The 26,297-nt window shown below is 41.9% G+C and overlaps 3 protein-coding genes across 19 annotated transcripts in view; 2 read left to right on the top strand and 1 right to left on the bottom strand.

Moving 5' to 3' along the window:
• Window positions 1-9,425, top strand: part of si:ch211-1e14.1 (UPF0606 protein KIAA1549) — a 42,272-nt gene extending 32,847 nt beyond the window's left edge. The window contains exons 14-22 of one of the 3 annotated variants that reach the window (XM_022202443.2): window positions 300-314; window positions 748-953; window positions 1,574-1,803; window positions 1,900-2,044; window positions 2,129-2,449; window positions 4,208-4,260; window positions 4,684-4,832; window positions 5,462-5,616; window positions 7,449-9,425. In XM_022202443.2, coding sequence (XP_022058135.2) covers window positions 300-314; window positions 748-953; window positions 1,574-1,803; window positions 1,900-2,044; window positions 2,129-2,449; window positions 4,208-4,260; window positions 4,684-4,832; window positions 5,462-5,616; window positions 7,449-7,646 — 1,472 coding nt within the window. In that variant the 3' untranslated portion in view covers window positions 7,647-9,425. Of the gene's footprint in view, window positions 1-299; window positions 315-747; window positions 954-1,573; window positions 1,804-1,899; window positions 2,045-2,128; window positions 2,450-4,207; window positions 4,261-4,683; window positions 4,833-5,461; window positions 5,617-7,406 lie in introns of all 3 variants that reach the window. The other 2 variants (XM_022202424.2, XM_022202434.2) reach the window with 2 other exon arrangements.
• The window catches only part of zgc:77752 (uncharacterized protein LOC393862 homolog), a 411,733-nt gene that overhangs the window by 325,925 nt on the left and 59,511 nt on the right, over window positions 1-26,297 (bottom strand). The window lies entirely within an intron of this gene.
• mical3a (microtubule associated monooxygenase, calponin and LIM domain containing 3a) overlaps window positions 13,019-26,297 on the top strand; it is a 102,807-nt gene continuing 89,528 nt past the window's right edge. For 9 of the 15 annotated variants that reach the window (XM_051951399.1, XM_051951406.1, XM_051951409.1 and 6 more), the window contains exon 1: window positions 13,125-13,381. The gene's annotated coding sequence lies outside the window, so the exon portion shown is untranslated. Of the gene's footprint in view, window positions 13,037-13,123; window positions 13,382-26,297 lie in introns of those variants that run through there. The other 6 variants (XM_051951412.1, XM_051951408.1, XM_051951407.1 and 3 more) reach the window with 3 other exon arrangements.

Raw genomic sequence — 26,297 nt, 5'->3', positions numbered from 1 at the left:
GTCTGTCTTTTTCCTCATTCAGTCTTTTGATCAGTGTTTTTCTGACTCATCTAAAGCTTTTCTTGCTTTTTTTTTTTTACTGACTAATGAACTAAAGGCCTGAAAGGAAGCTTTTATCAGTTCGGAAACTTTCTTTTTCCTCTCTCTTTGTCTCTCTTTTCATTCATGTCCTCCAGACCTCAATTCACAAGGCTTTTTTTATTGTCGGTGTACAGAAACCACTTTTATCCTAGATGTTTTTTTTTCTTGATCTCCTTCACTTCAGTAAGACTTTCTTTCCTTTCTGTTGTGATTTGCAGGCAAGAATAGAATTGGTAAGAGTTGGTCCACTTTCCGTGTGTGTCTCCGTAGATCTCAGGCTTGACCTCCAGCAGCTGTGTCCGTGTGTTGTCTGTTTGTTTCTGTAGTAGTTTTGTTCTTGGCTCATTCTCACCATCCATCACTGTCCGCTAAGCTGTCAGTCACAGCGTGGAAACAATCCGCTGCACAAACAAAGGCAGCAGCCATTGTTTGAAGTGAAGTTTTGCCATTGGAGATAGAAGTCATTTCATGTTACCACCGGAAACATTTTTGTTATGATACATTTCAGATGTAGTCTTGTCAGTGAAGTAAAAGCTAAATTATTTGTCTGTCATGGTTACGTCGTAGTTGTCCGTCTAAATCCCTGTCCCTTAGTGTGTGTTTTGTCCGCACTGTGCTGGCTGTGTTGTGACTTGTGTTTTCCTGCTTTCTTGTTTACTCCCTTAGGTCCTCCCCCCATGAACGGTACAAGCGAGCAGCTGTCCTCGGCCTCCATCTTTGAACATGTCGATCGGATGTCTCGGGCTACAGACGCGAGCAGGAGACTCCCCAACAAAGTCCAGCTCATCGCCATGCAGCCCATGCCGGTCCCACCGCTGCACAGCCCACCCGTCAACGGCAAGCTGTCCGACACGAACCAGATCAACAAAGAGGTTTCCAATCCGGCTTTCTTTTTCTTTGCAACAACTTCTCTTTTTCTCAGTTAAATAATTCAGCACTAAAAACATAATTTTTGCATCATATTTCTCAGACAGTTTGAGAATGTTTTTGAGTCAAATGCCTTCTTATTTATACTGCTAGACCAAGATGACCTTTACTAGGCTTCGATGTGATTTAAGACACTTGTTTCTGCTGCAGAGCCTTTGGAAACATGCAGTGTTACACAAAAAATAGTTTTTTATTTAAAACATGACTACTATTATTTGTTCAATCAAACTGACAACATTAGTCCAAAAAACTGAATGAGTGAACTGCCTCCTTACAACACTGCTGTCCAGTTGTGCTAGAATTTTCTCCTTGATGAATGAATGAGAATTAAAAAAGGGTCAAATAAGCTCTTTATCAGATAGAGAGACTTAAATAGCTTTACTCAAAGAGTGAACAGCTTTATTATTAGTAGCCTTTTGGAAGTGATAATTCACTAATTTTACCCGTTTAAATAGACATAATATTATTTATTCTTTTATGTGACTGCAGTTCTTCTAATTCGTCAAATTGAAATTACAATTCAGACGCTGTAATCTTGACATATTTTGGATTTTTTTGTCCTCAGATTCAGGTGGCGTTGAGGCACAAGTCAGAGATTGAACACCACAGAAACAAGATTCGTCTACGTGCCAAGAGGAAAGGCCACTATGATTTCCCTGCCATGGATGATATGATCGGCGGCCTCGGAGATGCAAAGGACCAAGATCGCATTTATTCGAAAGCACAGACGCAAATCGATAAGATCCTGGACCCAGACGCTCAGATGCCGTCCATCTTCATGGAGCCCAAGAAAAGGTGGGATAGTGGTTGCTTGGATTCTGAGGTGAAGTTTATTTTTTGTGTCTAATCTGGTTCAGCTAAAACAAATCAAAAATGCGTGGATATCCTCAGTGCTCGAGGGAGACGTTCTCCTAAGCAGAGGATGAAGGAGCAGCTGAATGGAGGCATGATGGAAGCAGACAAAGACCACCTCATCACTGACGACACTGACGGCGTTTACAGAAAATGCCCCGGGGTCAACAATATTGCCTACGTGGTGAGTGATACAAAAGCATCGTGACGTTTCAACAGTCTTTCATTTTCTGTGCCCACGCACGTAAACGTGTCGTGTTATTTCCAGTCGGACCCTGACCAAGGCCCAGGATCCCCTCACAGGAGCCCCTCCCCCACAGATGACGTCTTCCTCGCCCACGCTTCCTCACCCCCAGGCCATGCTCCTCCCCCACCCCCCTACATGCCACCACAGCCCTCCATTGAGGAGGCTCGGCAGCAAATGCACTCCCTGCTGGACGACGCCTTTGCCCTCGTTTCGCCCACCTCTCAGGGCAGCACGGCAGGGATCACCCTCCCCGGGGTCAACAGCAACCCCCCTGTCTCCAGCCCTCCAGGCCGAGGCTCCAGACCTTGGGGACCTTCTTACCAAGCTCTCGGCCCGACTCCTGTAAGCAGCCTTCCACCTACAGGCACTTTTAATAGAGCTTTAGCCATTTAGTCAACATTAGATCATACTGCTTCCATGCTGCACTGAACTACATTATGTGTTATCTACAGACACATCTTCAAGCCATCTGACCTTTTGCTAGTTTAAGTTCCTGTGAGCTGTAATTAGGGGACAGAACAGTAGAAAAAAGATCCCTGTTTTAATTTGTAATCGCCCAAACAGACATGTAAACTCCTTTGTGTTCACTATCCCCGCTCTCTCTTGAGGTTTTCCCCCCCTTATTCCCAGCATGAAGCATAAAGCTTCGGGTTTAATCGTGTCTTCTTAGCAAACTAATCAGTTAAGTATTCCTCCATCTGTCACCCCCATGGAGCTGCGACCTTAACCCTCATCAGCTCCTAAGGAATATAGCTGCAGTATGCTTGAGCTGCATTAGTTCCAGTGTCGGCTGCTTTCAAAGAAGCTGCAGTCCGATAACCAGCAAAGCGATGCCACATTTGTTAACGCAGTAAACTTAAAGTGCACAATACTGATCGTGTAGAACACAGTGTTTCAGGTTGCATATGAATGTGCCAAGGGACAACATAAACGTTGTCTGTGACATATTTCCTGCTTTGAATTACATATTGAGGGGCATAGAGCTTAGATGAAATTAAATAAAGGTTTTTACTGCCAGTCAGTGTTACATGAGTAGAAAAGTTATGAGCTGTTTAAAGATGACAGAGCTCTCTGTTAGCGGTACAGGAGACTGTAAAGAGTTTCACCCATTAAATCACTCAGATTAGATCCACAGTCTGTTGGAAAACCCTCATCAGTCCTTTACAGATGCATTCCACTCTCTCTCAGTGTTTTATGGTTTCTTATGTCATTTTATGATCCAAAGTCTAACTGGGTACCTCTATTAACTATACAAAATTAAATAGTGCCCTAAAAGTTTAATACTTTGCTTTATTTCCCAACATCTCAGCTACATCTTAAAATCACATGTATTTTACAGCTGTCAAAATACATTAATATACCCACTCTGTCCTGGATAGTCCAACACCCCAGGTGACAGCTATAGAGAGAGATTTAACGGTGAGCAGTGGAGCCATAAAAAGCCATTTTCTGGTGCTGCATTTGCAGGTTCACTGCTTTCATATGCTGTAAAAAGAAGGCTATCCAACAAAACAACAATGCTCACTATATAAAGCAATCCCCACTGCTCACATACACTGTACATAACCACAGACAAGTAAGACTTGGCTTTAAGAAATGTCAGCATCCACTACAGACTATGCATTGATTGTTTTACTTTTATTTACTGCATCTTGAAAATGTACAAAAGCAGTCCATACACGGTGTTAATTTCAGGCACTTGTATCAGAAGTAACACTGGATGTTGTTCCTTTTCCCGGTTGATTGGACAGTTCTTCGCTATGCTGTACAGACAGCTGTGTCAGGACCAAACAGCCTCTTCTATGAGCAGTGGTCCTGTATGGGAGCGTCAGTTTTTAGTCTAACATGGTCTCAGAGAATGACCCCCTGCTCTTCTAAGTCTGCTCCAGTCTGTTAAGGATGAACTGGCCGGTGTTGAAAATCACTCCCCATAGTTAACAAAGCAGATTTCTGTCCTCGAGTCCAGCTTTGGGCCAGGCTTGTCCATACATTTCTCAAAGGTTCTGAGTATAACACAAATACAAACTGTTTGATGGAATTTATTCAGTCGCTGTACTCACTTCCCTTTAAGCACAGTGTGTCTCTGCTTGTCTCCCCCAGAGATTCACTGAGCTGGGAATGTCCTCTCCTGCAGTCCAAGGTCTGACACCAAGGTAAGTAGAACATGCCATGAAAATTGAGTCTTCATGTATAGATGAATAAATAATCGACTTACTTCCTGTTCCCTTCTCTCTACTGTACACCACAAGGATTTCTTATTGATAATTACATCCTGATTTCCAGTGTGAATGTTTTCCTTCAGGTGCATCATGAGCTGGGCTTGATCAGCAATAAAAGAAGAGTCCTCTTTATTTTATTGGTTTAAAGGATCATATCCAAGTGGTGGTGTCTTAACTGGCTCCAACAAACACATTCATGTCATGCTACACATGCACAGACTGCTCAGGCTAAAGACCAATTTAAGGTCATATCTTGTGTAATATAGAAATATCCTGCAGCTCAGGAGAAGTCCTGTCAGTTTGTTGCAACACATTTTCCTCCATAAATGAAAGAAGATACATTTGCCTGTGTTTCAGGCAGGGCCTTGGCTCAAGCTACCTGCCACCAGGAGAAGCAGCAGGACACGGTGAGCAGCTCCAAGCAGACAGCCTGTACTCCAGCAGGGGCCTCTACGCCGATGAGCTGCCCTCATCAGCCAGGCCTCGTCCAGTAGGGGGAACTACAGGTACAGGAGGGAACTGGACAGCAACACAGTCATGAATTACTAATACTGTTAGCTGTGGACTGCTGCACTGCCCCGTAAACAAACCCCACGGTGTGCATATGTCTGATACCTCATTTTCACCTTTTACCGCCCGGTTAAGTGTGAAATCATTTCATATGAAAAGTTAGAACAATCACACATCTCAAAACAACACCTGAAGGTGCTCTTTGTGACAGAATAGCCACAAATACACATCCACTGTCAGTTTGATCTGAAAAAAATCCAGTTGTATCACTAATACAGTTGATTTTGCTAATTTTATCAGAGCCTTATATGATTTGTAGGTGGTTTCATTTAGTAATAAACTGATAGATTCAGTCCACACCTTTACCCCACCGGCGTGTCAAGCTGATGGAGCCTCGTCTTTGTCTTAAATTATTAAAGGAGCTGACGTGATTTTACCGCCTTCGTGTGACCTACACTTAAAGAAATGGATTTTGGCCTTTACCGTACATAGAAGAACCCCGCAGACACAGAGTGCTTCTCAGGCTGCAGTGATTGCATCAATGACTGTTAGAAAGGTTGCAGAGGATTGAGTGTCAGGTAATGTAACTCTGCTATGATCTGTGTGTGTCTGTGTGCGTTTGCAGGCGCCCAGCTCCATCATCTGACACAGGTGGGCCTGTCCAGCCGGATGAACGGTTACCCAGCAGGGGTCAGGGCTGCTCCAGGCCAGAATGGAGGCATTGGCTGGAACCATTACCATGACGACAATTTCTCCAGAGTAGAGCCTGAAAAAGATGCAGTGAGTAGTTCTCCAATATTACAACTTGCTATTTTGTAGTGTAGAGCAGTTCAAAGTGGAGAAAGAGGCAGGAGTTTCATAGATCTGCACATTGTAGAGGAAGTAAGAGTGTCGAGTTACATCTCAGCTATTTTAAGGCATGAAGGGATTACTTTCATGGAGAAAAAAATGCTAAATATGTAAATGTGATACATGGAGTTCAGGGACCCTTTAACATCTGAAATACAATTCAGTGAAGTCACAGAAAATGTCCTTAGGCCAGTGGGATTTTAAACTTTGTCTGGAAAGGCCACAACCAACCATTAAGTGTTCCTAGAACAAATCAGCTGTTTGAGGAACACTAGCCAAAAAGTACAGTTATGGAAATTAAGCAACATATTTGTGACCCATTTAAACATTTGTATAGATAAAACATTTTCTTATTTAACAAGAAAAGCACTCAGAGAGCACAAGACTGTTCATTCCCTGACATGCGCTGAGCACGGGTGTGTGCTATGCATGTGTACGTTATGTATGGATACCGAATCGCTTCACCTAGATATGTAGCAGGTGGTGGGAATTGATGAGACTCGGAAACACCCCCACAATTTAATTAGTAGTTCCTTGTATCATTTCCGATACATCGGCAGCGGTGGATTTGTAGTAGGATCACAATCATGTGATCATCAGCAGGTAGCTGACGTAGTGTTCACTTGTTGTCATGGTTACAGTGACGCCGTGTCGCTATCTCAAAGGGAAATCCTTAACAAATCCATGGATCCAGACTATAAGCTGCATCACTGACAAAATCTACTGAGGTGGTCCTTGTGTCATTCCTGACATTCCTGAAAATTTCATCAAATCCTTTAGCCCATTTTTGAGTAATGTTCGATCAGATGAAAGGATTTATGTACGCCGATCATCACAGAACTCCGGCAGAGTAAACATAGAAAAACAGTCCTCCGGCAAAATGCAGCAATTATCAGAATAACTGAGAAAAACGTCATTCTTAGCTTTGACGCTGTCTCTGTTGCCACTTATTTAGCCGTTTGTTTTACATATGCTTAGTTTTCTCGTGGTTGTATGCTGCTATGGAAATGTTTCCTAGTTTTCACTAGCCTAGCTTAGCTAGACTGTATTCCTGTTATAAGGGATATACGGGAATACGGTCTAGCCCTCCTCCATTGACACATTTTGACAGGTTTTCAAGCTCCGAGCAGATCAGACCGAACCAATCAGAGCACCAGAGGCGGGAGTTAACGATGCGACCGCAACAGAGCGAGGTTTCTCTCGTGCACTTTCCTCTGTTTTGCACGGGCTGAATTTGTCCTTAAAACCTCAACAAGAAGCAGCTCTTAAAGCTTTTCTTTTTAAAAAGGATGTATTTTTAATTCCGGCAGGCTGTACGATAGAATGCGTAATGCTGCCCTCCACTGTTGAAAGGGAGAGCTTAGATTTTCCTCAGGACCCCTGTACGGCGAAGGAAGCTGTTAAAACTACAAAACATCATGGCGGAAAGGCAATTGTTAGGTCGCTTAGTGATTGCGTCACACATATGTTACGCTGATTGGCTCTCTCCAATTCAAGCTGTGATCGGTAGTCCCGCCTCTGGGCTAGATTTGGTTCAATGGAGCAGTTCCAGACTGACTTTATGTGTATTTGTAATACACAATATAAAGGCTGTCTGGTCCCCAGGCAAAGTTTTCTCAACCTCTCTACCTCTGCCACTTGATATTCTTCTTATGCTATATCTATATTTTCCTCTCCCCCTCTCCCTTCTTTTTCTGTTTGTCTTTCCTTCCTTCCTTCAGTTCCTGGAATGTCCTGAACACTCGTCCTCCTCTATCTTCCAGATGCACAGGAGTGGTCTGAGGGAGCCTACAGCACCCCCAGCCCACCTTGACGCCCCAGGAGCGGGCTACATGACAGCCCCACCGCCCCTCGATACATCTCCTCCCACACACTCCTCCGCCTCCCTGATCAAGGCCATCAGAGAGGAGCTGTTGCGTCTCTCTCAGAAACAGGCGGCGGTGCCCAGCTACCACAGCTGAAGGCCTGCTGCCAGCCTCCAGCTCTAACCAGTCATGTCACTGACCCCGCCTGCCTGCTTCGCCTAATCTGACAATGCTTCCCATGGAAGTCCCTGAGGCTGTACAGCAGAGAGATCGTCCTGCTAGACTGAAGGTGAAGAGGTGGCTCGATGAGATTTGTAACTGAAGAAGCTGCTTTTGTGAAAAGAAATGAGTAACGGGACGGTTGATAAAGACTCGGATCAGCCGCAGTATGACTGTTATGAACATGAACAGTGTTTGCCGGACCAGAGATGAGAGGAAACGGACCTACAGTACGGGGACTCGTCGTGCCTGTGTTTCTTTCCTGCACTTCATTGTGGATCAGGAAGGATGATACCAAGTTCTGTCTACTGCAGATCCACGTGTTGGACTTATTTGAGATTTTTGCTGCATTTCTTCAGTATTCTATGTCCTGGTTTTATTCTTACATCGCCTTCACAATCAGAAAGTTTTATCTAATGTTAGGGCTGGCCCGAATAGTGGTTTCTGGCCTCCGAATATTCGGGCCCTATTAAAGACGAATATCCGAATATTCATTCCGCCCCGTAACGTCCGGGGGGAGGGGCTTGTGGCGGAGACGGCCCAAATATTCGGATCCGTTCGTCTGGTCTCAAAATTTTGCCTTCGTTTTGTCTTCAGTTAAACAGAAGAATTCCCAAACAGCGGACGTCTTCAGCAATATTCGGATACCAAAATTAATATCCGGATACCGCCGTAGCGAACGAATACTCGGATATTCGGGTCCAGCCCTATCTAATGTCTTTGTTTCGTTACTTAGGCTGCCGTAGATTTATTTCCATTCCTCAACGCAGGCCCTTACCTGTCCACCATCAGGTGCTACTTCCTATTTTCTGCCATGATGAGCCATGCTATGCCTTGACACTGTGACGTAGTTCACCCGACCACATCTACTGCTGGAGCCTACAGTGAGGTCATAGTTCAGACAGCGGGCACACAGGGCCATCCATACACAGTAACAACACTCCTTAATACTACCTAATCTTTCTTTACTTACTGCAGTAGAACCGTGTTAGTCTGAGCTCATCTTTTCTGACCTCTTGACTCACAGTGCGTGCTTGTTTTTCCATGTTAAAGTCCTGTTTTATACATCATTTTTAATAATGTTTTTGATTAATGTAATCGACAGCTAGACAAGAAGAAAAATGGCCTTGAACCAGAGATCACGCATCATTTTAGAGGCAATTAATAAATGACAGTATGTACTTGACAGTTCTGGACGCTTATTGCTGTATGTATTCAGTGTTTGGTTGTTATTTGATGCACTGTATGCAGACTACTTGGTACAGCTCAGGTCTTTGAAGAGAGAGATTCGTTGCAGATGAATCGGTAAAAAGACGCTCTAAAGGTCAACGTGGAAGAACTGTAAATTAGGGAAAGTCACACACACCAGTATTCTGTTTGAACAAATTTGTGTATTGACTATTTACTGGACCATCTTCTCTGTTTCATGCAGTATTTAAAGTTTGTTTTGCCTTTTTGTTCACACAGGAAGGAGAGGAAAAAGCATACTGTACTTCTCTATGGTTTACATCAACCAGTCATTTTTAAAATGCTTTGAATTAACCTCGCCTCGTGGAATTATGTTCACCTACATGTCTCTGAGTCGTCGTACTGGTTGAAGCATCATTCTAGGTTACCTTTGTGTTTTTTAGACATGACAATCCCCTGACATGTTGTGATGTTTTGGGGCCTGAAGTGATCATTTATTTAAGCAAAATAAAAAGAGAAAGTTCTGGATTTTTAAAGCAGGGAAAATATGTTTTTGGAGTGTGTGCCAGTATTATGAATGTCCCCCCCAGCTTAAGCCTTGGCTTCTGGCAGTGATTTGAGGTCTCATGTCTTTGTGATTGTGCCTTTTGGACTCACCTGAGCCAATTAAGCACCACAGCAGGCAGATATTCTCTGTCAGTGCCGCAAAACTGTCAGTTATTAGTCCAAAATGATAGCAGAAGTACTTAAAGAGTGAGGGCCAATCATCCACTCTTTTATGATAGAAAATTCTGTAACCTTTAAGAAGATCCACACCAAAGTTTTCTGGGTTCATCTCTTGCTCATGCTCCACTGTCCACTAAGTTTAAAGAAGTCTAGCCTGGTAGTTGTACAATTCTACAACAATTCTACAGTTTCATTTAGCAGACGCTTTCGTCCAAAGCGACGTGCAACACAAGCAAGAATTCAGACATAAGGAAAAACCTTTGTTTTTGTGTAATCCTGCTTACAGAGAAACAAAGCATTAATATTCCATTATAGATGTTGGATATTTTGGAAAATGAATCGTAAATGAATGAATGAAGCATCCAGGTCACGGTGACGCTGTAGTTTCTGGTTGCCCATCACATCTCTTTGTTCATGTTTGGTGTCATCGACCTCACACTGTATGCCGCCATCTGCTGGCTCTGTACTGTAACTACATCTCATTGTGTTCATCCTTAGTTGCTTTTTGTTGTATTTTTTTGTTGTTGTTTCTTTTTAAATCTTTTTCTACACATTATTCTTTGTAAAAACAGATCTGTTGGCGGGCCCAACTCTGATTCTCGTTGCATGTTTAATTGTTGTATTTCTTTGTTCATGTTTTATTTGCGCATGCTGTTTCAAAAACTGTTGAAATACAAAAAGAAAGTGTCACCCGATGTGTGTTTGGATTTTGCGTGCTTCATCGAAGTCCCAGTGAGCTTAAATGTGTTTCATTTCATGTCGTTTCATTCACCTTTCATCAGATGTGTTTACAGGAGTTGTAGTGACCAGAAAGCACCAGAGGATGTCAGCACCTTCCAAGAAAACCACCGTCCAGAAACAAAGCCTGCTCCCCTGCTGTGAATGACGTAACCGGCTCCCAAGGATAATTGTAGGAGTCTCAGAAACAAGGTCCACCCGCGTGATTTTTACTTTACTCACTGGAGAATTTTGAACATGAAGCCAAATTGATGAAAGAAGAAGTGTGTGGCTAATTATTCTGACAGCAAGTCTGCAGAAGGTAACTGATTCTGTTTTGATCTTTGTTTCACCTTCAGTTGTGACTTTGAGTTTTTCTAAACAGCAAAAATTCTAAAATCTAAACCAGGGGTGTCAAACATGAGGCCCATGGGCCAAAAGTGGTCCTCCAGAGGGTCCAATCCGGCCCACAAAGTGGAAAAATACCAGAGAAGACATTAACTGCAGATTGTAAATTAGTAAAACTATAAATTTAATTTCTAGACCCTGACAAGTTGTTTTGATCATAAAGTAAAATACTAGAGTGTTCATTGTTCTTTTGTCATTTTGAGTCTTATTTTAGTAATATTTTATCTCATTTTTGTTGTTTTTTTGTCTGACTTTTGTCGTTTGTTTCATGTTTTTGTCGTTTTGTGTTTTCTTTTTGTCTCACTTGTGTTTTCTGTCTACTTTTTTTGTCATTTTTTGTCTTGTTTGTGTCATTTGTAAGATGTTTTTGTCTCATTTTGGTCGTTTGTTCATTTTTTTTGTTACTTTATAACTTTTTGTCGAATTTTTAGCCTCTCTTTTGTTTATGTTTCGTGGTGTTTGTCTCATTTGTTGTCATTTTTTCCCCCGCCTTTGTCATTTTGTGTCTTATTTTTGTTATTTTGTGTTTTGTTTCATTCGTTGTTTTGTGCGTCGTTTTGGTCATTTCCTGTTTGTTTTTTTGTCTCGCTTATCTTGTTTGACCATTTTTTTGCCTCTTTTTGTTTTGTTTCCTGTCGTTCATCTCAGATTTTTTTATCTCGTTTTTGTAATATTTTGTCTGATTTTTGTTGGTTTTTTGTCTGACTTTTGTCGTTTGTTTCATGTTTTGTCGTTTTGTGTTTTCTTTTTGTCTCGCTTGTGTTTTCTGTCTACTTTTTTTGTAATTTTTTGTCTTGTTTGTGTCATTTGTATGATGTTTTTGTCTCATTTTGGTCGTTTGTTAATCTTTTTGTTGCTTTGTAACTTTTTTGCCTCTCTTATTTTTTTTGTTTTGTGGTGTTTGTCTCATTTTTTTGTCATTGTTTTCCTCGCCTTTGTCATTTTGTGTTTTATTTTTGTTATTTTGTGTTTGTTTCATTCATTGTTTTGTGCATCGTTTTGGTCATTTCCTGTTGTTTTTGTCTCGGTTATCTTGTTTGTCCATTTTTTGTCACTTTTTTTACTGCTTTTTTGCCTCTTTTTGTTTTGTTTCGTGTCGTTCGTCTCAGATTTTTTCAAATTTTTCTCACTTTTGTCATTTTGTGTCTCGTTTTTGTAATATTTTGTCTTGTTTTTGGTGGGGTTTTGTGTCTTTTTTTGTCTGACTGTCATTGTGATCATAATGTGAAATATTATATTGTTGAGTTCTAGATACCCGTGATTATAATTAGGAGTTGTGTTTATTTCTAGGTCATTATGCTGTGATTTTACTGGCCCGGTCCACTGGAGCTGAATTTGGCTAAATGTGGCCCCTGAACTAAAATGAGTTCGACGCCCCTGATCTGAGCAAATAAGTGCTATATTCAGTAACATAAATTAAACTGGTGTGTATACAGTGTTAAAACAAGCTTTATTTCCTCCAAAAAAGAATGAATTCAGATATATGATAGCTTTGTTGTGGACTTTTATTTATCTTGCTGCTAACAGAGTACTTCCTGCTTCTATCTCATCCCATCAGACGCTTCTCGCCTCTAATCCCATCACAGGATCTAAAGCCACTGAGTGATGCAGCTAAATGCTCAGCAAATCTCCTCAACTGACTCTGCAGACGCACAATTCAGCGAGTATTAGAACAGCCCACGCTCGAACTGTCGATATTCACCCTCCAGGCGATGACCTTTGATGCTTTTACAGCTAAAATAGCAGCAAAAAAGTTAAAAAAAAATCTGATTATTTATCTGGTAAGGTAAAAAGCTGTTGGCAGAGGATCACTTCAGGGAGTTTCCTTGGGTCTGATCTGCTGCAGGTTTTAAGCTGTTTAACTCTGGTCTCCTCCATGACATTGTGTCCATGCTCAAGAGATTAGGCTGCAGCGAGAGAGGAAGTCTTTTTTCATGCTACAGTCTGTGCTAAGGGCCCAAAAACTGCCAGCGATCTCTTTATGTCAAGCCGTTAATTTCTCCTGATGACGTCTTGCGTTGTGATTTGACTGGTCTGTACGTTTCAGTCTTTACAGGTGCATTTAGTCCATGGTTCTGTCTGTTTTCTTTTGTTTTTCTCTGATTTTCTGTCTCTTGTCTCCATGCAGAGCTGAAAGCGTCCCATCCTTGCTGCCTCTTGCTCTCCTTGTGGGGTCTAAACCACCCGTAAACCCCCCCAACCTTCCCAGCTGTAATCCCGTCTGTGAGTTGTCCCGGCACAGCGCTACACAACAAGAGCACACCCAGGAGTTAATCTGGATCATGACGGTAATTACTGCCGGGGTGTCCAGCCTGGAGGAGGGTGCTGTCCACTAAGGGAGGAGTCAAACAGGCAGTTTCTAGCCACTGACCTTGGAGGAGACTGTGAGGAAGGGAGGAGAGGGAGGAGAGAAGCACAGAGAAGCAGGCAGATCCAGGCATTAGCATACTGACAGAGTTTCAGCACTGCAGATCTGCCTCTCTCTGTCTTCAGCTGCTTTTAGAAAGACAGTGAGAGCAGAGAGGAGGGCAAGTGGGATAGAAATCCTTTTTGACAGATCAGACAAGAGGATTCCTTTGCTCTTTTTTTTTTTTTTTTTTCCCACTGATCACAGCAGAGATCCAGAAGCTCTTGTGAGTAGCCTCCCATCCACTGTTTGTAGCTGCATGTGTGTGTGTGCCTCTAATGGGAGTCACATCTCAGGAATTTCTACATGCGATAGGGAGACTTTGTCAACCAGAGCACCGCAGACAGGCCTGTCTTTCCTCGGTGTTTGTTTTAGTAACCAGGCGGTGTGTTTCGGGGAGGCGACTGCACTTGATGCAGTCTAGTTGCAGACGTTTGTGTGCTGCATGTCCATCTGTGTGTGCTGCTGCTGTCAGAACATGACATTCCTGCGGTTTGATGACGATGAATGAGCGAGTATTTTTCATGTCCTTTACAGCGGTGTGCATTGTTGCAGTGGTGCAGCTGTGGGAGGATGTGGTCCTCGCCCTCCTTGTTTACCACAGTGGCTTTATCTATTATGCAATTCTCCACATGCAGTGCTCTCTCATATAGCATCAGTGCTGCGGCTACCTACAGAATGAATCAATGGCTGGCTAGTAAAGATACTGCAGCACCCAGGCATCTCCTGCAGCATCCAGCTAAGGACCAGCTGTCACCAAGGGATGTCACTGTTTTCACTTTTAGAGAGTCACACCACCAGTTTCTACAGTTTCTATAATCTTTTCTACTCTTTTTACTATCAGAAGACCAGAGAAGATGATGCTACTAACTCTCTTCCTCCCTTCTCCATCCTCTCTCGTCATCATCTTCCCTCCTGCTCCCCCTCCACCAGGTTATCTTTGCCCACTAATTGGGTCATTTTCTCATTTCTCCGCCTGACGTTGGCGTAAGGAGACACAAACATGAGGAGCTTTCTGGGCTAGAGATGCAGACACTAAAGGTTGTAAGCAGAAGGTTACATTTTGTCCACATGTGTGTTCCAGTCGCAGACCTGTCTGATGTAACAGAGGAGGAGGAGGAAGCAAAGGACCTCCAGCATCGTCTGTTTTCATACCACATGAACAAGCAGCTGTGGGAAAGAGACGTGAAGGTTAGAGGAGGGTAAAAAAAGAATACGATGGGCTCCTTTTTTCGCCAGTGGCTTGTGCTGCCCTACTTACTGCTGCAGGTTTAGAAGCAAAAGAGGCTGCTTTAGATGCACCATTACACCGCAGCGTGTCAGAGCCGGTTACAGTCGTTTCCACAAACTGTTTTGTCTCCAGTGGACGATCCCTGTCCTCAAGGTCACAGTGCAGGTTATCTGTTCCTGCCTCCCTCCCCACCAGCCTCTACTGTATCAGAAGACACAGTGTGATATTGTGCTGCGCCGTGCTGAGTAGGAGGCAGCGCTCATGTGATGTTCAAGGGGGAGGTGAATAGCTGTCATTCATAAGAGAGTGGCCCCGTTTGCTCGGCAGCTGCCCTCTGCTCTGACTTCAGACACTGATCCTGCCAGTCAGCTGCTGCCGGGCGTCTTCCACAGGCCGGACTGTTGTCCCCTCAGCCGGAGAAGTTGACATATCAAACATGTTTATTGTGCTCGGTAAGAGATGTGGCGGAGTGACATGGGACATTACCACCATGTAGTGAAGGAAACCTGGGCTCTTAGTGTGTTGTCATTAAAAAATCAAAGAGATGGATACACAGTTTATGGAAGATGACAAGGCTTTTTCATGTTTTGGGTTAATTATTCAAGCAGTCGTGTACTTTTTGGTATCTAGGACGGAGCGTTCATCAGTTTTGTCTCTAAATTCTAGACTATCTGTTGTGGTCCATTGTTGGAAATGAGCCTATTCTACAATTAAACAAACCAACAGAATATGTGTAAGGCTATTTCCGCCCAGTTCTTTTGATGGAGTAGTCAGGAGACTTCTTCTTAAAATCAAAAGTATTTATTACAGCAAAATTGATTTTACTGATTATGGCTTATGTCAAAAACTATCTGTACTTTTATTATCAAAAACTGTCTGTACTTTGATTATCAATCACCTTATGTCTTGATCATCCTTGCTTTCAAACACATGAGTAATAAGTAAAATAAAGCTGGTCTTTTCTTCTTTGTTTCATTACAGTCACACCGTGGTAATGATGCTCTTGACCTTCCTATTCCTCAGAACCGATGCAACTCTTTAATATGCACATTTAGCAAATTATAAAACACAGCATTTCCCACACCATCTCAGTCCAAACACATTCACATCAGAAAACATGCTGACGAGGTGGACAGTATGAAGACTCCTGTAAAAGCACTGTGGACCACATACAGTGCCGTGGCTGTGGTATTTTGTTAAACTTTATAAAGCTAGCCGGTATGCCACAGCTGATCCTCTGACGGTGCTAATCCCAGTTGGCAGACATTGGATCTCCCTGCACTGCTGTCCTCCTGCAGCCTCTGGATGTTTTCAGGGCGGGTTGCAGCAGCAGGAACTCTAGCAGAAACCATCAGCGTTTACAGGGGAGAGGAGAGGGAATCCCCTGAAAGTGTTTGCTCCAGCTTTATTTTGCAAGGGGGTAGTTTTCGAGGTGAATTTGGTGTTTTTATACATTTACATCCCATCCTTGTAGCTTTTTTACAGTTAGATGAGCCTCAAAGTTTGTGTTTTGGTTGTGTACCGGCCGGACAACAATCAGCAGGTAATCCTGTTAAGCTGCTATTTGTCTAAAAGCTTTAGTTTGGCCAACAGATGGGCGCTGCAGGGGTGTGTTTGGTCTCGTCTGATTGCTCTTTGGCGGATCACGGGTTAGGGCTATTATCTTTTATCATGTATGTGACTTCTCTTTTCAGGCATGTGAATTCAGTCGTGACAGTACAAAGTAGAAAGAACAAAGTCTCATTATTGTGATCCCTGTAGATCTGTGGAGAGGCTGTAACTAAACATCGCTCTATAAATAATCACAAAACTTGCATCTGTGTCTGATGGAGCTCCGTGGAGAAACCGCAGAATCCAAAACATTTTGGCTAACGTTGCCCTGAACACGAGTTCACTTGGAAAGATGGTTGAAAACATTTGAAGCAGATTATCCTGGATCTCTCTGTGATTTAATAAAAAAAAGTCCATCCTGTGAAACAGTTTGTTGCTGTCATTTCCTTCATGCTCCTGCTGAGCTGGGAGTTGCAGTTTAACAAACCTCATCAGCAGACATCAGCGAAAGGAAGTGTGCTGCGTTCAGCATCCATGAAGGATGACCGGGTGAAGGGGGAGAAAGGGAGGGAAAATTCTGAGAGTTGTTGAAAGAAATCCTGTGTAACTCCCTGTATATTTCTTTGGAAAACTTTTTAGACTGTCAGCAGCCAGAGTTGTAGTCTCCACGTCTGTCAAGTTAATCAGTTAAGCGGCCCAAAACATTATTTTATGGAATGAGCTCCTCAAATGTGTCAGTTTGTCAGTTTCTATATATTTATGTACATATACGAAATGTTCACTAGTATGGAATAAAGATTCAGGACAAGTTAAACATGAAACACACAAAATAGCTCAATTGTTTGTAGGTCAATAATTGAAGGACTTAAATCCATGGGATATATCTGCAGACATTTTCATTAAAAGTAAATAGTTTTTATGTTCATTATAATCATGTCTTTACAAATTCCATAATTACTTATTATTCAAACAATCACTTATTAATAAAAATGACTGGATGTCACTAAAATGTCAATTAAATAAGTGTCCACTTTCTAATTAGCTCATCAATAATTAAATGAGCTGATTCAGAAATAGTTTGGATTGTGTTCTTTTTATCATTAAGTTGAGATAATCATGACAGATATTTCTTTCTTGGAAATATATCTAATTTTATCTGGAAAATAACAAATTAAATCACTTTCCACTAAGTTCCCCGTTACAAAAACACCTCCAGGAAGTGTGTTAATTCCAGATCACATGACCTGCTCCACATGATGTCATTTCCTCCTGAAGAAAAGACTGGAAGACTCCAAGACTTTCTGACTTATTTAATATAAAGTAGTCACCAGGTTTACTACAATATCTTTATGAATAACTTTTAATTTAAATTTTACTCAACTGTATTTATAATATTTAGAAGAATCTTTCTCTAAAATGCCATGTGGTGTGTGGTTATAGGCAGCCATGTTGATTTTAGGCCTGAAAATAGCAAAAATGTCAACTATGATACGAATATATTGACCCTGCAGAATTTTATTCACACTCCCATCAGATGTACAGATTTTAAATGAAATATTGGCTGTGAGCTCATTGCTCCACAGGAAAAAACACTGTTTTTCTGACTCTGTCGTGACTCTGAGATGTTTTTCTGACTCTACAGGACTTGAGTTAATGCTCCACTTTGATCCTTTAGCATAGATGGATGTTATTAGCCTTTAGGGAGTGTTAGTGACACAGTAAAGAGAGAGCAAGACCTTTAGGAAACCAAGTCACAGAGACAAAGATCAAAGGGAAAAAGCAGAACTACAACCACTGAACAGAATGTGAAAGTATGTTTTTTATTTCAAAAAGCTGCCCATTTTCTTTTTCTCAAAAGTAGCAGCTTGCTATTTAAATAAAGTGATGTTTAATCATGAGCACACAGGAAACATGTGGCCACCATATGACCACGTCTACTGACTTCTGTATCAGGTTTCTGGGTGAATGTACATGTTACATACACAGAAACATGTATGATAACAAATTTTAGAGCCGTTGCACACACAGGCAAAAACCGTTATCCGTGACGGGGGATTTATGTCGTGTTTGGTGTGAGAACAATTGTGCACGTCGGTAAACAAATAACAGAAAAAGACTGAAGAGAAAACATACTGTCTCTTTGCGGTGGTTTTAGTAGACACAGGCACATCTGTTGGAGTTTAGATTGTAGTCATGAATGTTGGAGAAATGATGGATCACTGTCTTGTTGGATGTGTTTTCTGCTGCCTGTTTGCAGCTCATAATGGTAACTTGTTTCCGATGTGGCACAAAGAGATCAGAAGTTAGCATAGCCGGACAAAAGTGTCACTTTAGCACAGCATGCACAATGTCTTTCAGAGTGATGCTAAGTTTTTGCAGATTATTTTCTGACTCTGTGGCTGTTGGTATTGGTAGAAAATAGTTCAGTTTAGCCAGCTGTGTACAAAACGTTTTTCTGCCATTCAGCTGGTGGGAAATTCTTGACCTTTGAGTTAATCCACGCCCTAAAATGCAACTTTTTTTGACGTGACATGATGCCACAGATGACAAGAGAAAGATGAGAAGAGGCTGCTGGCATGTTGGATACTGGTATGTCAGCTACGACCCCTGAATGTTCACAACTTCACCATTTGTCATCTAAGAAATAGTTTCAGAGTCAGACAGACAATCTGCCACATGATACTTTGGATGAATTAATCTAACAACCTGATCCAGTCTCCCAAAATGTGCACCAACTTCACCAAAATGAGACAACATTGAACAACCTCAGTGACTGTTGTGTGGGACTATTGTCATCTCCTCTCTCAGGATCTTGTGCTTGAAAGACAAATATTTATTCCCCTCTGTTAAAATAATTGGATAGAATCTAATGATGTATTGCATGCAGCGTTTATATTTTTGATCAGTGTGGTTCTGCATGATGAGCAGGTTTCTGTAGTCAAAAGTGTTACGAACGTGTCTAAATCTGAAACTGGTAAAATCCTCCAAGTCTCTAACAGTTCTTCAGCCAAGCATGTCTCACATGTTTCCTGATGAAAGACAGACCAACACTTAGGGTTCATTGTTAGCCCAGGAGCTGCTACTGCTACTGCTAATAGTGCAGTTTATTCACCGCCAAAATCAGCCTCGATTCTGGCAACGCTGTGTGAGAGCTAATGTTATGTTAAAGATCTTTTTCTCTGGAAGTTAGTTTCCTCTTAATTTGATCCAAGCACAACTTTAGCCTCGGTTACATCCGGTTCTCTTTTTGATGCTTTGTTGTACCCTAAACTAAAACTGATGAAACACATGAGGAAATATGTTTAGAAGAGGAAACGCCTGGACCAAATCAGCCACTTTGGTAGTATCATTTCTGGCGTCGTGTTCAATTAATTTAAGACGTACATTTGATTGTCAGCAGTGATTCTGCACAATAATTATTGTAAGAGTGTCAGGAAGTGGCAAAGACTGAAAAACGGAGTCAAAAGTAGACTAAATTTCATTCATCCAAATTTATATTTGCTCATGGCATGTATAAATAGAAAACTGTTTGTTAGCACAATAGCCATGAAACTTCATAATGTGTCAGTGCTGTGTTTGCAGCTTGTTGTTCTGCCCCTAAGTGGACAAAAATAAAACCAAAACAAATGAACTAGCGAGCGATACATGCAGCTTTTATTTCAGAAAGTTTGAGAGACATTCCTACTTGAAGATGTTTTCTGCTGTATAAAAAAAAGATGCTAATGTGTCATTTCAGGCGTCTGTGTGTATTCTTGCCTGCTACATTTTTACATGCAATTAATGTGAGTGCAGGTGAATATCCAGGCCTGTGTGTGAAGTAGGTCAGCAGAGAGTAAATACCAGAGACTGGAGGGGCAGAGAGGCAGAAAACAGGATGGATCACCCCTGAACTTGGAGAAAAGCTGCAGTTACATGCCTCAACACACACACACAGGCCAGAGGGTGTTGGCATGAAGTCAGACAGGGGGTCAGATGTTCATAAATAGATACAGCACACATTCAGACGTATGATTCATGTCCACACACACACACACACGCAAACACACACGGAGAGGGCAGAGGGTCCAAGCTGGACTCCACTGCAGCTGTCTCCCTGAAACTTTGCCCCAATCGCACTGGAATCAGCTTTCAGACAGGCGGTGCGTCAATCACATCACTGCCAGACTCAAGCAGCTCCACAACCTGAGATGTAACTGAGAGACTTGCTGTTGATAGTGAGTAAACACAACTGCTAGCCAAGAACAACAGCCATAAAAGCTTGTTCCCTTTTAAAAAACATGAACAGAGAGTTGCTGCTTTAGAAAAAACTACGTGAAAAGTAGTTGGCATTGACTTTGGCATTTTAAAACGTCAATGTGTGGCACGAGAAACACGATTACATGAGGAATCAAAGCCTGCAAGCATCAAAGCCAACTTCTTACAGCTAATACGCAATGAAATAAAACTGAATGTCCTCCTTAAATTTGGAGAAACGTCAAAAAATCAAGTCATAATTGTCCCTTATTTCACTGCCTTCAAATATTTGTCTGTATAGTCAGCCACTTTATTCTTATAAATCGGTTCTTCTGCCATATCATCTGACTTTTCTGTCCAGCTCTTGAGTCTTGGATTGGGCTTATTCATCACAACAGAGCTAAACAAACACTCACGTAGCCTAGTAACCGGCTGAAATGGCATAAACTTGTCAGGGGACATTGCGGTTGTGAAAACGTAGACTGCACAGATGAGGAATCCTAGCTGAATAGCAGATTAAAGAAAGCCTGTCTGGCTGGGTGGGGATTCCAGTGGGGCGCTCATGCAGGTTCAGGGATGGACAGGAGAGCTGAGCAGCGAGATTCGTGCCATTTCCACAAATCCACTGCTCCTCCTTGAACCGGCTGAGCTCAGGCCGACCTGGCGGATGGACTGTGGAATCCGTCTTTGCCCCAGATGTATTCTGTCCTATTGAGTGTGGCTGGGTGCTGTGGGTGCGGCTGGATCTGTTTTTATTCTTGCCTTAAGCAGATTTTTCCCCAGTAAGGGGAGAACGGGTTCATTTCAGGCAACCACATGAGCTGTCTGTCTGAGCTCGGCCTTACCTGGCTCTGGTTGAACAGGGAGTCACATTACCCCACTGAAATGCCCACATCTCTTTCCTAAAGTTCAGAGAAGATCAGAGGCGATATGACAGATTAGAAGGAGACCGATGCAGCCACAGCTCCTGCAAAGTCGACCAGCTGACAGGGACGCCGGGAGTGCACAGTTACCACGGTAACCTGTAAATGACACCGCAGAGAGGCTGACTACAGGATTTAGAAGTTACCCAACTTGCTGCTCCACACCCTCGCTGGATGAGAAAATTATGGGATGCCTGCTCCGGCTGAAATGAGTGTTGTTCTTTTGGGTGACATCCAGCTTGTATACAAGACATGTGCACTGTAATTATGCTCGTGTGCATTCAATCTAGACTGCATGCCAGCGCTGCCTCCGTTTGATAAGTGAGGTATAATAACTTAAACTGGAGGGAAATCTCTCGCTGTTATGTCATTTTGGTTTCTCCTCTCACTTATGGAATGACTCAGCGGAGTTCTTCTTTTTTTTGTTCGCTCAAGGGGCGATAATAAAAACCTTTCCCTTCGTTTTTAATGATAAGTTCATCCCCTGAAGATGAAGGGGGAGAAAACAAAGACATAAGGTCACAGATCAGAGCTGATGTCAGGATGAGAGCTGCAGGCCAAATGTGATTCACTCAGACACACGCACAAGCACATCTTATACAAGCTCTGGAAACTCTGGGAAATTATGGTCATTGTTCACATAAATGCAAATATAATGCCCGCCTTCTAAAGCTGTACTGCTGTTGGCTGGTTATTTTCCAGCAGTTTGCCCTGAATTTAGCAGTTGATTTGTGGTCATTTTCAAAATAAAAGCCCCACATACAATAACTAACTCACTTGAAAACCAGAAACCCATTTTATTTATTTATTTATTTGCAGTTAGATCACACAGATTACTAGTTTAAGGTCATGCCAACAATCATTTCAGAAGAGATGACATCATATGTTTGAAATTAAAAGTATTTACAGGCTGGGCTAATGAACCTTTAGATTCCATTCTGTGTTTTTGCTTTGTGTTAGAGTTTGCATGTTCTCCCAAGTCCAAAAACATGCTGAGGTTAACTGGTGATTCTAAATTGTCTGTAGGTGTGAGTCTCTATGTGTTTGTCTCCCTGTGATAGGCTGTTACCTGTCCAGGTGTCCCCTGTCTTCACCCTAAGTCAGCTGGGATAGACTCCACCCCCTACGACCCTAATGAGGATTAATAGATAGATAATAGATCCACAGATAATGGATGGATGTGTTGTGTTATTTGTCCATTATCTGAAAAACATCCTCCTTTCAAACCTGTTATTACAGAAACACAACTTGACAGGGGGATGTATCACAATAAAATACTATCCTCTTTGAAGATGAAGATAATGAGCGCAATCATCTCGTATTTTTGAGGCAGGAAAGATAAAAAGAAAGCTGTCATGTATGAATTATCTCTATGAAAGTTCAGTGGGCCTCTCTCCTCACTGAGCCTCGTCTGTATCCAGGAAACCTGCGGTAACCCAGATATGCCGGAGGCCCCTTTAGATCAGACTATCGTTTCATACCTTCACGCCTCAAGTCTGTAGAGCCTCATCAGGCCCGGAAGAAAAGTGGACATGACATCCTCCATGCAAGGCCTCTTCAGTGAGGTCGTGCCTCAGCTCTGGGATTATCAGAATAGTTGGGCTCTGACGTGATTTTCTCTTCTCTTTCTTGCTGTAATCGAAAGGCTGCGTTCTCTGTTGATCTGTTTTTCATTTTCCACTTTTTAACGAGCCGTTCAAGGGTCAGCAGCGCTCAATAGAAATGTCAAATTTTTCTCCTTCACAGGCTTCTTTGTTGATTGAAAGAGCTTTTGTAATGAGCCAATATTTTAATCAAACACTCAAGCTTTTTTGTATCTCAGATTTGATATACTTAAAGGTTCTCTGTGTAACATTCAGAAAACCTTTGTTGGTAAAGGCACCAGTGGCTGAAAAGTGAACTGCACTCGGCATCCTGTAGGAGTGAAGGAACATCCTGGCCGTCAGCCATAACAGCGACATGACAAACTCGAGACTGAACGTGACTGACTGGCATCATGTTGACAGATGAGATAAATACAGCTACACTGTTATTATTGTCTGACTATAAACTATATTTGAGGTTGTAGGCTATATTTAGCTTTCCAGGGCACTAAAGCAAAATGGAGTCTGGCTATGTGTGACTGTAGTTTGAGTAACTTTATGGTTTTTTTTTTCCCTTCTTCTGTCTCTCTGTGAATCAAATCCCCTGCTGATGCTGACCCTGTGTTTTCCCTGACCTTGATAATGTTCTTGTTTGGCTATTAGATAAAGCTTTTGTTTGTTGTTGTTGTTGTTTATGCTAGATATTTATGTACGTCGGATTACCAGCCAATCACAAAGCGCGTTCATCAGCCGACTCATTAATATTCATGTCTGTCTCATTAATATTTATGGTAAGGTAAAGTGCCGTATCCGTAGGCCACAGGCTACGGGTACAGGTCCGTATCTGTAGACACTACATTTATGCTAACCTGTAGTTTGGCGTGTAGGTGATGCTGGGACTTCATTTCTAAGCTAACTGTTGATGCTGCAGGGAAATGAAAGAAAAGGTTGCATTATCATAAACGTCGCGTCGTTTGGCTATTCCAAGAACTTATTGGTGGAGTCCTTTAAGGCTAGATAATTAAAATTCAAATTTCAGGTCAAAGTTTATGACTGTGGATGCACCAGGGACATAAATGGTGCTCAGAACAAAAGCTTGTTATGACGAGATTCCCTTTATGATGCTTTGTTTTTTGACCCTGTTGACATTTATGACTCCTAATTGTTTTGAGGATCACATGACTTTTCCTCTTGCTCCACTATGAGGTTGGACCATGTGGTTGTGAATGAGCCAACATCCTCTGGGCTTTAGCTCTTAATCTAGTTCCAAAATTGGGTCTCTGTTTTTTAGGTTTAAAGCTCTAAAAAAATCTTGTAAAACAAAGGCTTGTTTGTTTCTTCTCATTAGGAAATGCTAGCATGCTAACACACTAAGATGAACAGCAGTTCCATTCTGTTCTAAACATTCTAAATATGTGATCACATTTACAGCTGTGTCCCTGCTTCTTTCAGTCATTTAGGTCCAGATAATCCCTTTGGATATCTAGTTGTTGATGATGAGAGAAAGGACTTACTGTGTGTCTTGTTTTAAAAGAGGTGTGGGGACCTATGAAGGCTGAAGCTTTGTCAGTTTGATCCTCAGCGATGGGTGTGACAGAAGCTGCAAAGTGCACAGAACAAGCAGTGGGATGAATAAATGACTTGCCAAGGAGTGACAAAGCAGGGCAAACAGCAGAACAAAAGCAGTTTTGTTCTTTCACAAGATAAGGAATTCAATTACTGTGTCTTCCTTTGATAAGAGTCCTGTTTAAAAATCATTGCTGGGTGCCGTGTTTATTCAGCTCATGTAGATAATGCTGCTCCTCTGATTTGCTGCTGTTTGTTTTACATGATTGCTGGCGGTGAACTTTGGCGGACTCTTACAGCGTGTGGAGTTTCTTTTTGTGGTGTTTCTTTCTCAGAGGGCAGAGGTCACGGCTCTGCATAAAGTGTAGCAGAATGAACGTTAAATGCTGTGCTGAGCGTTGGTGCATGTGTTTGAGCGGAGAGCCGGGGACGAGCTGCAGCGATGAGCTCCCGTTCCTTTTAGCCTTTTGTGTCCCGGCCGTTCATTACAAGCGCTCTTTGTGCCAGCCAAAGATCACATGTCACAATATTTGAACAGCTGCAGATGATAGTTGTGTGCTTTCTCTTTTCCGTCGGTGCAGAGGGCAGAGATCTGGTTTGATAAGACCCACTGTGAGAATTTAAAGAGCTGAGGAGAGGGAGAGACTGCAACATTACTGCATGTATGGGCCAGAACCAAACATCAAACTGATGTAGCTACACATAAATTATTAAAAATGTGACAGCTGAAAGTTTCCCCCAGAGTGCATCACTCATGTCTAATTGGAGATGGATCAATGTGCTGCTATTAGAAGCCAGTAATGGATCATGTTAGAAACCCTGTTAGGTGATTCATTGACATCCCCATTCAAAGTGTCACTTCCTAAATCCAGTCAATGTTAAGGCTGGAAATATGACATCTGTTCCTGGGTCAATATGTGACTGCAGGACTTTTTGTAACATAGTTGACATTTCTGCTGTTTTCAGGCCTAAAATCAAACAAACACCACACGGCATTTTTACAGAAATATTCTTCTAAATATTATACATACAATCAAGTAAAATTTAAATTGAAAGTTATTTAAAAAGATATTGTAGTAAATCTGTTGGCACTTAGCTCACACACTACTTTACATTAAATAAGTCAGAAAGCCTTGGAGTCTTGCCAGTCTTTTCTTCAGGAGGAAATGACATCATGTGGAGCAGGTCATGTGATCTGGAATTAACACACTTCCTGGAGAGGTGTTTTTGTAATGAGGAACTTAGTTGAAAGTGATTTCTCAGACACAGTTACAATTTGTTATTAACCACGCCTGACGTACGTCAGCGGGGTTACTGCATTCGCTTCGGTATCTGGCTGGGTAAGTATGTATGTGGGTGGGTGGGTGTGTATGTCCGGTCAGATATCTCTGCAAGTGCTGAAGTCAGGATAATCAAACTTGGCACTGAAGACCAGTCTAAGGTCCCCTGCTCAGTTGTGGAGTTAGAGGTGAGCAGATCAAGTAGGAAGGGATATACGTAGGATGATCAAAATTGATAGAGTATCATGCATGGGTGTGGTTCTGCTCTCTACTGGGGGCTCGTCTAGTTTTTCATATAAAATGTGATATATTGCCAAAAAAGAAATATCTGTCATGATTACCTCAACTTAATAAAAAGAAAACAATCCAAAACTATTTCTTAATCAGCTCATTTTATTATTGTTTAGCTAATTAGAAGGTGGTTGTTGTTAAATTCAGACAGATATTTAGTTGATATTTTAGTGATATCTTGTTCCATGATAAATAATTATGGAATTTGTAAAGACATGATCATAATGAACATTAAAACCTTTTTTTTTTTTACTTTTATTAAAAATGAATGCAAGATATATCCCGTGGACTTCAAAAGTCCCTCAGTTATAGATTGGCTGTCCTGCACTGCATGCTCTTGAGCCCCAGTTTACCTGTAAGTTGTTTATTTTATTCCCTACCTGTACGTAAAATCATCTGTTAAACCACTTATTTATGTAACTGTGCTGTTTGTGGTGCAGATTTCATCAGTGTGGGGGAAATAATGGGATGTTCTGTGGTAAGC

The sequence above is a fragment of the Acanthochromis polyacanthus genome, chromosome 8 (assembly GCF_021347895.1).
Source record: "Acanthochromis polyacanthus isolate Apoly-LR-REF ecotype Palm Island chromosome 8, KAUST_Apoly_ChrSc, whole genome shotgun sequence".
NCBI lineage: Eukaryota > Metazoa > Chordata > Actinopteri > Pomacentridae > Acanthochromis > Acanthochromis polyacanthus.
The sequence above is the reverse complement of the archived record's forward strand: the minus strand, read 5'-3'. Positions and strand labels throughout refer to the sequence as shown.